At 45.6% G+C, this 12,843-nt stretch overlaps 2 protein-coding genes across 2 annotated transcripts in view; both read right to left on the bottom strand.

Annotated features, from left to right (window-relative positions):
* LOC131891125 (protein sax-3-like) overlaps positions 1-12,843 on the bottom strand; it is a gene marked incomplete at both ends in the record, with an annotated part of 40,234 nt that continues 27,391 nt past the window's right edge. Inside the window, 8 exon segments of the mRNA XM_059240639.1 lie at positions 1-292; positions 1,265-1,567; positions 1,684-3,236; positions 3,302-3,593; positions 4,047-4,240; positions 4,542-4,805; positions 4,887-5,177; positions 11,800-12,108. Of these exon segments, the coding sequence (XP_059096622.1) occupies positions 1-292; positions 1,265-1,567; positions 1,684-3,236; positions 3,302-3,593; positions 4,047-4,240; positions 4,542-4,805; positions 4,887-5,177; positions 11,800-12,108 (3,498 nt within the window).
* LOC131891126 (uncharacterized) lies at positions 6,104-10,792 on the bottom strand (the record flags this gene model as incomplete). Its single annotated transcript, XM_059240640.1, is given in 2 exon segments — positions 6,104-10,584; positions 10,647-10,792. Coding segments are annotated over 2 exon segments (3,340 nt in total), but the record flags the coding sequence as incomplete, so codon positions are not given.

Raw genomic sequence — 12,843 nt, forward strand, 5'->3', positions numbered from 1 at the left:
CTGGTTCCACTGGATAATGGCCATAATGTTCCGAAGGGTTCTCGTAGATGTCCATGATTTGACCTTGCGAGCCCGTCATTCTCTGTTTGAAGAGATGAGGCATAGCAGCTGGAGAGGCGAAACTACGGGCGTAGTTTTGAGTAGGTGTGGCATAGGTTCCGTCTTGGGGCGTGGAGGATAAATGCTGAAACGCCAGTCGCTTGGCCAAACTAGGGCTGTTGGAGTTGATGCTGGCCAAATTGCTAGGAGGATGGGCTGGATGACGAGGAGACACACCCACTAACCCACCAGACTGGAAATAAGAAACGATCAAGATTGTGCCTTTTGCCCTTTGTTTGGAGCTCTTTAGGTAAAGATCTCTTCATTTGATTTATACAGTCAGAGAGTGCGAACGAAAAAGGAGGCGGCTATTCAGGTCAACAAAGGCTGAATGCCAAGCTTGATATCTTGCTTCCACCCTTGAGGCTTTTGTCTTTCCGGTTCCTGTTATCATTTTTGGCCTTTTGTCGGCTGAGCGCCTTTTTTAGTCTTCTTTTATCCAGACGGCTTAGTCGTTACGCTCATTTCTAGCAACCCGTCTGCTTGTTAGAGGTTATATTGGCTTCTTCTTACCCCTTCCGCGTACTTGGACTGCTTAACCAATGAATGACACAACCATCCATGTTAATGGTCTTGCGATCCATTTGATAATGGGAATGCTTCTCAAAAGAGTCTCGCTCAAGACGACTTTGACGGTCTTGGAACATTTACCGTCTGATTGTGCTCGTTCATAATGTGTTCCCAGAAGTCTAGTGAAACAATGGCGAAGCAAGAAGCGGTTTGGTAATTCTGCGGCTGACAGGAGATCCCTCCCAACAGAAGTGTGCTTTTATGACAAAACTTTTTCTATATCTGGGACACAGATGACTCCCTCCTTTTTTTAGAATACCTACCAAATACATAGTTATACCCCCAGAAAGCCTTCAGAGGGAGAGGACTTTCTGGAATGGTGGTGGGAACAAAAAGCACGTCGTACTCGAAGTTCTGTGTGCTGTTCATGTGCCACATTTAAAAAAAAAGGGTAGCCGACATAACCAAGGTACTATCCATTAATTCTATGCCTTGCCAAGCAAGGACTACGCTCTTTAAAACTGGCGTATATTTTTGGGGACCCATTGGAACATGTATGCTAACGACCATTTGATCAACCGTGATCCATTACGTAGTTTATGTTTTCCAAGCCAAACTCGCTTCTTCGCTTCTTGCAATATTCAATTTTTTCTACCTGTCGTCGATGAGGAGGTGAGTCTCCTGTGGGTGGAGGTGGTTGTTCAGGGGGTGGTGGGAAGAGATCAGACCAATTGGGCAAGTAAAAGTTTCCACCTCCAGCTCCATTTGAGTGTCCAGAATGACCGCTGCTACTTCCGGTGGCGGTTCGTTTGGACAAAGACATGTCTCCTATTCCACCGGAAGGGCTTTTTTGACCGGTGGAGAGAGAATCTCCGCCACTGCTGGAAGTGGTTTTGTGCGATAAGAAATCTTGAGAGGATGGATCATGTTGTGGTAAGGCCATGAACGTGTTTCCATTCTGAAAATAAGGCCGAATGTTCATTAGCTCAATTGACCTTCAGACAGCAGGGTAAAGGGCTACGGAAGTTCCAAGTAGGTTATCAAGTTCTGAAAGCTTGAATATTCATGACTTACCACGGTCCTCATCCTGTTTTGCATTGCTAATGTAGTGGTAGCGTAAGGAGCTGGATCGCCAGGACCATTGCCGTCCGATTTGGAGGTCGAGAAACCATTAAAGGTCGTTAGAACCTCATCGGTATCGCCCACTTCAGCATACAAGGCTTGGCCATCCCCATGATCATCATAGAAACAATCGCTCTTTTGGGAGCCTGGTTTCCACTCACTAGGATGACCATGATTGACCCAAATCGAACCGTCTCGAGACACCGGGTGCAACCGAGACATGTCTTCGTACCGTTGAACAGGAACGGCCAAATGTCCAAGGCTTGACTTGTGGCTGGACCATTGACGACGGTATAGGACAATGGCCAGGAAAATGAGAACCAGAACGAGCACGATGCTGGAGAGGAATATAAGGAACCAAGGCTCCGAGATCAGGTCCCCAACAACGTGGTTAGAGTGACCAACTACCGGCGACTTAATCAGAGATGGATCCATGGAAAAAGTCACCGGTTGTGAAAAGGGCCCCAATCCAGCATGAGTGAAGGCCGACGCTCGGATGGTATACTGCTCATTCAAAGATAGATTGGCCAGAATGAAGTTCATGGTGGTGGCATTGAGGGTGACATTGGAGTGGAAAGTGGACCCGTTTCCTTTCACGTGGACTTGATAGCCCAATAAAACGCCGTTACGATGTTGAGGGGGAGGAGGTGAGATCGTTATTTGGGCACTGGTCATGTTGAGAATGTCGGCCATCACTGTGGTTGGTGGGGCTGATGGGGTATCGGCCAAGGTCTGAACATGAAGCGAGTTCGATGGCTGGCCTTCGATGTTCTTGAAAAATGGCGTGAGGAACACTTCGTACTCGGTGAATTTCCGGAGATTCGTGATTACGTAGCTGTCAATATGTTCCTGTTTCATGACGGTCTTCATGTTGAATTTTTGCGAGCCTCCCGACATGTCACGAAATCGGACGAAGAAGCCCTCGACGTACTTGTCATTGATCAGGACCTTCCAGGAGACTCTAATAGTGGTCGAGCTGATGGCCTCTATACTGCCCAACTCCACGACTTTATCCAGTAAATGGTTCTGCACCTCATCCAGGTTGAGATCGTCGTCGGAACCAGTGAATGCTCGAAGTGTCCGGACTCGTTCGGACATTTGAGAGGGCGGAGACATGCCATGACTATTCTCGGCCCTGACCAAGAACACATACGAACTATCCGGCTTGAGATTGTTGACAGTGTAGGTCTCTGAGGTGATTCGATGTGCTGCCACAACCCAACCCGACTCCATTTCGAAGCTGAAGCATTCAACCGTGTAGCCAATCAGAGGTGATTGTCCGGTGTGGTGATTTCTTCGCCAGGAAATGGTCACAGACGTCGACCTTCTGTTCACGATCTTTGGCTTGGTTGGGGGTTGGGGAAAGGTCGAGGGGTCAGGGGTTTTGTGGAAAATAATATTTGGGTTCTTGGGATCCTCTACTGATAAGGAGGCAGACCACGATGTTTCTCCGCTCTCGGAGCCCGCAGTGCAAGTGTACAGACCAGTATCTTCCTCTTTCAAATCTGGAACGAATGCCAAATTATGAAAACATCACACACATTCTAAAATCAAGACAAGAATGACTTACTATCAATCACGAGCGTCCCCGTGGGTTCGACCATAATCCGACTGGATCCAATAGCATTTAATGGCTGCTGGTTCTTGAACCAGTTGATGGCGGGTTTGGGATTTCCAGAAGCTTGACATGGCAAGATTGCGATGGTATTCACTGGTAGAGTCTGATTAGCGGGTCCCATGGCAATAATGGGCGGAGGTTGATCTTCGATAGCTGTGACCTCCAGATAGGCCTTGGCCAATGTGGATCCAGCCACGCTCAAGGCGGAACAAACATAAAAGCCTCCATCCTCTTTTCTCACACCCTGTCATGTAAAGTAAAAGGTTCTTTGCTCAATTGTTCCTTGGGAAGAGCAAAATAATTGACCCAATAACAAGGAAATAGTTTTCGCTGTTGATATTGACGGCCTGATCCTGACAGGAAAGGTCATCTGATGAGAGTCTTTCCGCGTTCCCAAAAGCGGATAATCACTTTCTGTTGCATCTAATTTAAGATTAGAGATCCCTTTGGAGCCAGATGAGAAAAGAAAAAGCCCCTCAAAAGACCGCTGACCTAAATACCTCTCTGCCTAGAATCAGCTTAGGAAGCACGGAGATCATTTACAGAAGTAATCCTGGAACATGAACCAAATTAAACCCTTCCCTACACACGTCCACCATAAGGAGGAAAAAGTGCTCCAATTATGCATGTTCTGAGGCTTCCACTCCCAAGTACCCTTTTTGTGATCCTCACATTGGATCCTCCTTGGCTTCCGTACCTGAATCATGAGTGTTCCATCCGTTGTGACATGCATTTGTCCATGAGTGGTTCCACTGAACATTAACTCTTGACTGCCTTCTTTGGTCCAGAAAATACTTGGAGGTGGGTTCCCATCCACAACGCATTCGAATTTGGCGATCCCATTCATCCCTACTCGCTGATCCTTGGGTTTGACCAAAAAATTGGGATGAGCTAAGGAATACAAAGGCGTGCAAGTCAGTAAAGTTCCAAAAGACTCAGAACGTAACAAAGATTGAAGCAACTGGAAATGGCTATTGGCTTTTCTTGTGCGCGGGTGTTCCAAGTGGAACTGAGAAATTTATGGCGTCTCCTCTCTCGACATTGCCAACTTGAGCGGAGTGGATTGTATACCAAGATAAATGGACTTGGAAAAGGAGGGAAGCTTCCATAAAGTCAGGTAGTTCTCCATTTCAAATTGCCTGATTTGGACCTAGTATGGGGAAGAGGTGCACTTCCAATTTGTCCCACTTACCGTGAACCGTTAAAACCACGCTTTGAGACACTTTCCCCACCGGATTGGTTGCCTCACAAGTGTACATGCCCTCGTCTTGTGGGGTGGCTTTGGCGATCTCCAAGATACCTTTGACCACTTGAGAGCCTTCTGGTAAAGGGAGATCATTTTCACGCTTCCAAATTAAATTTGGTTCAGGATCCCCAGCCACCAAACAAGTCAACTCGATCTTTGATCCAGACGTCGTGGTCACATCCTCCGGTCGTTGAATGAAGATGGGTTTAACTAGGAGAGCAAAATGCCTCATAAAAACTGCTGGTTTTCTCAGAATGAATGGCTATTTTACTCTATTAAGTGTCGACCTACCATTCACGTGGAGCGTTCCCGATCTGCTACTCCTCGTTCCAACCATGTTTCTTGCTTGGCAAACGTAATCACCCTCGTCAGCCTTAACAGCATCCCTTATGACGAGACTGCCAATTTCAGTGAGTGTTACTCGGTTAGGCTCATCTTCGAGCTCTTTGAGGACCTCTCCGTTCTTAAGCCATGATACAGTAGGTTTAGGATTGCCTCGAGGGGTATGACATTTCAAAACAGCCGTATCTCCTTGAGCAATCCGGGTGTCATCAGGTTCCAAACGGAATTCATCGCGTAGAACTGAAATACAAAGTTCGTGTGAAATTGCTTATCCTTCTTTACCCTTATATCTGTATCTAGAAGTAGAACATACCAATTGTTTGTTAACATCATTACTCCACACAAAATTAACAAACATTTCCTCCTCTTCACTCATTTTTATCCCTCATCCTTGCTGATTGTGACATTTTTCTGATCATTGATGACTTCGAATTTTGTGGCTTATTTTGATCTTGATTGGAAAAAAAACCAGACCAAGGTTGTTAAAAATATATGCACCCTACCCACCGCGACCTAAATGGAGCTACACACATTTACTGAAATTAGCGGCTCTGTTGTCTTTGTCCATATCATCAATAACTATCAAAGGTACCTAGGGCTCAATTTTTCAACAATTTGTTCAAACTTTGACCAAGTGGACAATCAAAATTCAATTTAGATATCTTGGACGGAAATCACAATCTTCTACTAAATGTTCCATCTTTTTATGGAATCTTTCAAAATGTGAAATTTTTGTTTTTCTCTCAACGCACAAGTGCAATCTAATTTTAGCGAAATGCTCTCAATAAAATGAGATTCCAATCTTGCTACCTATTTGCTTGTTCATCGAAATAGTTGAATCAAGCCTTGCCGAAAAAAGGTCCAAAACCAAATCTCTCATTACTGGTTTATTTCCAATACAAGAAACATGTCATGACAAATGGCAATATGATTTACGAACTGTAGATTTATGAATAGTATTATTATTGTGTTGTACAGATGAGCATGGACGAAACATGAATTACTTTCGCAACTTAATCACTATGATAGCCCATGTTTTCAACTCCTTGAAGATCTTTGTCCTTGGCGGATTTTCGATCTTTTTTCCGATTTGATTTTGTTTTAGCCAACTTGGCGTCCCAGATTTTGAACATCTCTTTCTTGACTAACTTGCGCTCCTTGGCATCATCCTTGATTCTGGTCTTCATGAGCTCTTTGATGGTCGCTTGCTCGTCAAAAGTAAAGAACCTGTTGCGTTGAACTTTGGTGAGAGCTTCGTAAGCATAGGCAATCCGATGAAGTTCCCTCTGTCGATAACACGAGAAGCACCAAATCTGAATATGGTCACCATTGTCCTTGGATTTTTTCGACACAGAAAAGTTGTCAATGCGGCTGATGGCCCAATCGTCAAACACTTCTTCCTCATAATCCACTCTGTTTAGTTCTTCATAGGCAGGATATTCGGACTCTTTAACTCGGAAGTAGATTAAGGGATCGGCACTTGGGACGATGAATGTTTCAGGAAAACATTCCCGATGAGCTTTAGACCAATTGGCCATTAGACGATATCGATAGTGGCGAGACCAAACGGAAACTGCGCGGGTCCAGAAAGTCAAGGCTCCATTGAGCAGTCCGAAGATGCATTGAAAACTCAGGACGGTTAGGAGCAAGAAGCTCACAATGTAGTAGGGATAACTGATGTAGTAGGGAGTCACTCTCTCCAGGACACGAGTGGTAAACAGACCATTTTCTAGATTGGACAATGCGATCACCTTGGTGGTTTTATACGCAAGAGGCCATTCAATCTCAAAATCCTCGGTGTTGGTCAAAATGAGTATAGTGGCCAAAATTACACTAACGAAGAGAATAGCCAAGAAGTTACTGGTGCGGAATTCATGGATCATCTCTCGCTCTTTTTTGACTTCTTGGGGAGAAGGCATTTCAGGTTTCAAATGGATTTTCTCCAAAAGAGTAATCCACCACACCTGTTCGATCTGGTTCAATGGAGCCAGGGATCCCCCCGGAACATCTCGAGCCCAATAGATGTGAGTGAAATGATATTTGTACTCCTTTTCGAACTGATCAGCCGTCAGGGGACGTCTTCCCTGACGGTTATCAAAATCGCTCTTCTTCTCCTTCTTCTTGCCAACCTCGGTAAATGGCATGATAGCTTTCACGTTGAAGTAGAAATTATCGAAGAATGTGGGTGGTTTGGTCTTTGGTTTACCTTCCTCTTCACTCTCGGCCTCAGCGGCACTGGTTTGTAGGAGAGCATCTCTGGTTCCCCATTCATTGGGATTGACCGTGAGAGTTGAGAATATGGGTAGAATCAGGTAGAGCATGGGCAATGAGACCATGTAGGCGGGTAGATACAGAAGATTTGAATACTCGGCTGGATAGCTAATCGCAGCCAAGACATGTTGGAGAAGCATGGTAGACAAAAGAACCACGGAAGGGATGAAGAATCCTCGAGTTTATCCCACTTGCAGCAAGCTTATCACCACCAAAGCCAATGGAGCAGTAAACAATCCGGATAATATGCATCCATACAGCACAGCCACTTTGTCCTCACACACATGGCAAATGTATGCGTAGACAGCAATGGGCATCACAAACAGAAAAGCACTTGCGACGAGTGAGATACCTGTGGTGTAATTAAAGCCAAACACCAAGAACATGAGACAAACGGCCGGAGAAAGCAGAGTACTGGCGGTGATGAACATTTGATACCATTGGGCTGGATTTCCAACATGCAGTTGGTCTTGGGTCGTTTGGGTGAACAGGATAGAAGCAAAATGATACACTCCCATAAAGCTTGAAGTGATCCACCGTCGTCGCTGACCAAACAGCTTGGCCAGAGTATCCGGGCATTCGGTAAAGCAAATCGCGTCCGGTTCATATCCAATCCGACCACCCGCGGCGATCAGAAGAAACGACATCCATCGATCTTCACCTTGGTCCATACGAAGCTTCATGGAGATGGTGTGAGGCCTTGATACGGAGTATGCCCAATGGTATTTGGTTTCCATCATGTCATACAAACGAAACATGGAGAAGCAACCAGGGGCACAAAGCACTGAACCCAGACAATCTTCCACTGGCTTTTGGATCCAATGACCGATGGCATACTCATAGATCTGGGCGTGGGTCCACAAGGTACAAGGGCCGGTTGGGATAATTCGGCCACAGACAGCCGACAACATTGGGTGGGTGGTCATTCTATCCAGGAGCTTGAACACAGACGCAGGCGTGAAATTTACGTCTCCATCGAGCGTGAGAATGAACTTGTTTCGCACTATTTCATTCCGGATCGGAAGGGGCATGGTCTCCAAGTCTTGAAACTGGAAATCGACCAGGTAATTCAGGTACAGGGCTTGGGAGAATCTTTTGCCTTGCTTCACTAGAGAGGTGTCTTTTAACAGGATGACCAGTTTCGTTCCCCCATCAGGTAAAGTCATTTCCATTCGGGCACCGAAGGGAGTTGGGTAGGTGACTTCAGGAATTTGCGCATCGGATCTCATCATCCTTCGAATCACATTGAGTAGCTTGAACACTTGTTTTCCGAGAAGTTTGTAAGCCGAAGCGTGGTGAAAGGCATCATCAATTACAATGATGAATTCAAACTTGCAGGCGGTCTGCAACTGGGCGCAAGCACGATCTATCTGGAACAAGGACTTCACCAGATTGGACATCTCATGCATATCCTCTCTCCAGATCGTGGCACACGCGTAGATGAAAGGTCGACTGGCAACAGCTGGAGGCATACTTTCGGCATCGGTTCTTGCAGTAACGCGGAAGTCATAGTTTTGTCCAAATATGAAAGGTGTTATGTTCGGCTTGATCTTGACCATGAACTGGTTCTGAAGCACATAATAGTCCAAAAATTTCAGCCACTGGCTGTAGCAGCACAGAAAAGAGCTGAGAATGATCAGTCCCAGACAAATGAGATCCGAATTATCCATACTGAATGAGTTTCGAGGAAGAAACGGGCTGAAAGTTCCGTGTCCAAATATTTTGACGAAGTAAGCGACCACAACCGATCCATTTTCCAGTCCTACACACCAGGCAAACCCATGCATAGTCAATAATGCCAGGAAGGTTGGCATGACGAAAAGATTGAAGTGCTGACCCATATGGGAGACCCACTTACCCCAGGTTTTCAAGAATTCTGGCAAGGTAAATAAAAACATACCTAGGATATAGGGTATGTAGCTCGAAGCTGGGACGCTCTCCAATGACACTGTGGGCCCACTTAGAATAGGGGGACCAAGTGTCCTGCACTGCAATGTATCTGATGTGAATGGATATACTTGTTGGATCAAATTGATGATTGGCATAAATCCAATGTACCCAAAGTATTGAGACAGCAATATGTAGAGACAAAAAAATTTCACTGGGAATGCCAACAGCTTGATCGAATGTAGCCACTTCCTCTTGTGATCTGCTAGCTTGAACAACATAGCCATTAGGGAATTTCTCTCGTTTGGCTGAGAGTTTCTTGGCTGCACCACAAAATGATCCCAGAACTTGACTGAAATTGCCATGCAGCACCAAAACATTTTTCGAAGCAAGTCGTCCTGGGATCTCAAAACTATCCACCCAAGCCCAAATTGTCCAATCACAGAAATAATAGATACGATTATTTGTTTCACAAAGATCCACTTGGTACCGAATCGATTGGTCATGAGACCAATCACGGATGGAATCATGCCCAGACAAAAAGGGCTCAAAGTTCCATACCGGAGGTCCACATCAGGAAGCACATCAAACACGAGCATCCAAAGTCCACACAAGTGAACCACCTCTTCCACAATGAGAATGAACGTTGATAGGTAGCTGTTCCCAAATGAGACCACTCGAGATTTGCAGAAGGCTTCTAGAAAGTCAGAAAATTGTCTAAACATGAAGATAGCCATAAAGGTGAAGACCCATTGAAGACGATGTTCTTGAGGAACAACGCATCGCTTGAAGGCTTGAACATCCTCGTACTCCGAGGGCACCATTACCACGACATGGCCAGTGGTGAAGTAAGATGTTCCCGTAAACACAAGGAACAAGCTCAGCAAGGTGGCGACGAATACCATAGGACCAAGCAAAGCATAGCCGATGTAGTACATCACTTGACCTGCTTCAATTAATCGGAATTGGCAAAAGAAGCTCTGGGCGTGAAAGTTCGCCGTAATTTTGCTCCACGCTCTTTTGGCACTCTGTTTGGAGAATTTCCTGGGATCGACTGATTTTGGAGTACTTCCGTTCGGGTTCATCGCCGGGGGATCGTCTTCAGTTTCCGAGGACGAACCATCTCGAGGTTCTCTAGGGCTCCCATAAACATGGGTATCCCAATATTCACTTGATTCCAAATGGCCACATGAAAGATCGCTGATTGGTTTTTTCTTTAGGGAGGCTGTTTTCTTGGCACAAACATCCATGCGCTTTTTCACATTTGGAGTCATCTTCATTTTAGTTGGCATTCCTTCAAAGGGTTTGAAAAGCAAGCGCGATTCGACTGGACTGGGTTTTATATGATCTGGATGGATGTTGGTGGTACTATGACGTATTCCATCATCATCTTCTTGATCTGAGCAAGCTGGTTTGCTCTCACCAGTCGCAGACACGCCCTGGATCTTGACCGGATCGACTGCAGGTCCTCGAAAGCGAAGTCCTTCGCCTAAAAAATTGATTCTTTTGTGCCTGCTTGTAACGTAATTATTGTTTATAGCTGTATCTTACCATTTTTTTCCTCACGGTCAAAATCGAATTTCCGAGAACTAGTGGTTGATTCCGGGCTGGTCTCGGATGTCTCTTCAGAGAGGCGATTGAATTGTTCCTTCAGAGGCTCAGTCATGCCCTTCATTATGGCACCTGGGTCACAACCCCAATTTCTACTCATGCAGATGTCTAATTTCGATTTCTCCACTTTAGTCATGTTGCACCCAGATCAGCTTTTCGCTAGAGTCACTCGAACCGTCACACTTTGGAGTAATTTTGAACTGCACCTTCCGGATCGAATGGCAAATTACAAATGAACAGTTTAGCATTTCTACTCGATTTTGCGAGCGCGCTGGCCTGATTGTGTCAGTCAGCTTTGTTCACTGCCTGGCCCGAGCGCCCTCGTCTCATTGTTTAAAGGGATTGACCGATTCGCGGCGTACGTAGAGTTGGTCTTTAAACAGAGACTGGCCTACTCTCTTGAGCAAGAGAGCGTTCTGATCTGAGCGTCATCAAAACAGACGCGCTAGCCGTTGACCTCTTTTCGGCTAGCCATTAATCCGTGTATTCGGACATTTAGGCAAGCGCTGGTACCAGCAAACAAACTTGCCTGCCAATACCAGTGATGCAAAATTGGCGTTTCAAACTGGTTTTATCGAAGCTGACCTTTCCTCATATAGCAATGCGAAAGAAGGGTCAGCTTCTCAAAAACGTGTTTGAAGCCCCAAACTTGCATCACTGACATTGGTACCAGCAAACAAACGAACCCACCAGAGCTTGCCTAAACGTCCCCATATCTACCTCTAGCGTCTCCTCCCTTTAAATTGGGAATCGTATCTAATGCTAAATTGACCCTGGGGTTCTCAATCAATCACTCAGTTATTCTGCCCTAGTTTTTCAGATGACACTGACTAAAATGATGAGAATTGTTTCGCTAATAAGAGCGAGCTCCAACTCTCTAAGGATCGACCAGGCTAGAGGCACGATGTAATTTTTCCAAGCACATTATTTATTTCCAGAAGATCAAGCGAAAAGGTAATTCAAGAGTCTACCGAAGAGGGTCCCTTCCGCCTGATTAGAACAACTAAAAACATTTGCTACACGTCGTAAAGTCACATTGGATCAAAACATCTGCGTATCAATATCGTGTTTATGTTTATAGCCCTAAACTTACCAGCCACTTCCAGAGTAGCATTCCGACTCCGAACTTTCCCCACTGTATTAGTGGCCTCGCAGTAGTAAACCCCTCCATCTTGTTCCTTCTTATTTTGCATAACTCGAAGGAAGAAGAGTGATCCCGTCGGAAAAAGCACTCGATGAGATTGAGGCGACGTGGGCGACGTCTCAATGGGATGACCATCCCTATACCACTTGATGGTGGGGGTTGGTATTCCTTCAGCCTTGCAGTTCAACGTCAGAGGTTCATTTTTGGGGACGGTCATCGAGTTGGGATGCTCCGTGATATGGGGAGATCGAAACTGGCCTGGAAATGAGAATAAACCAGAGGTCGTAAACGGAGGAAGCATAGGTGCGTTGGCGTTGGCGTTTGAGAGAGTAGGAGTTGGCCTTGGGACCGGTTCTTTTCCATAACCATTAAGACCATCCTTTTACTGCATTTTCCAGTCGTTAATCCTCAATGCTGCGGTAGGCCGTAAATCATATTCTAAAACCAGCGTAAAGACTTTGATCAAATATTGTGCCTGGGCCTCCGAGAAGAGACACAATTTCAGCCGGCAGACAGATAAGCGCCGAGGAGAGGAAGCTTTTCATGTTAACAAGCGATGGCTGGAGAATCGAATTTCCACCCTCATGTGCGGTCCCATCACTCAAGGACAGAACAATGAAACATAATCGCCTGTTTTCAACTTATCCTCTGTTGTTGACAGACCGAAAAAAACTTAACGAAGCTGGCACATTTTGCATCTCGGAGGGGGTATTATACAACCTTTGTATCTCTTCCCGCAACGGTGCTTTGCATTAGCCGAATGATTTTACGGCATTGCCTCAACGTCTGTGCCATGTACTAATATCGTGACTCACACCCATATTCCCCCGTAAAAGCTCTTGACACACGCGGAGAAGGAAAATTGAGCTTTCGTCTCTGATTTATCGATGCTCTTGGCTCATGTCATCATTTTCTTGGCTGTTCCCTCCATCCTCGATCACCCAAGTAAGCGATCCGCAAATGGTAACTGTGTGAGTAAGTAAATTGTTGTCA

The sequence above is a fragment of the Tigriopus californicus genome, chromosome 11, assembly GCF_007210705.1.
Source record: "Tigriopus californicus strain San Diego chromosome 11, Tcal_SD_v2.1, whole genome shotgun sequence".
NCBI classification, from domain to species: Eukaryota; Metazoa; Arthropoda; class Copepoda; order Harpacticoida; family Harpacticidae; genus Tigriopus; species Tigriopus californicus.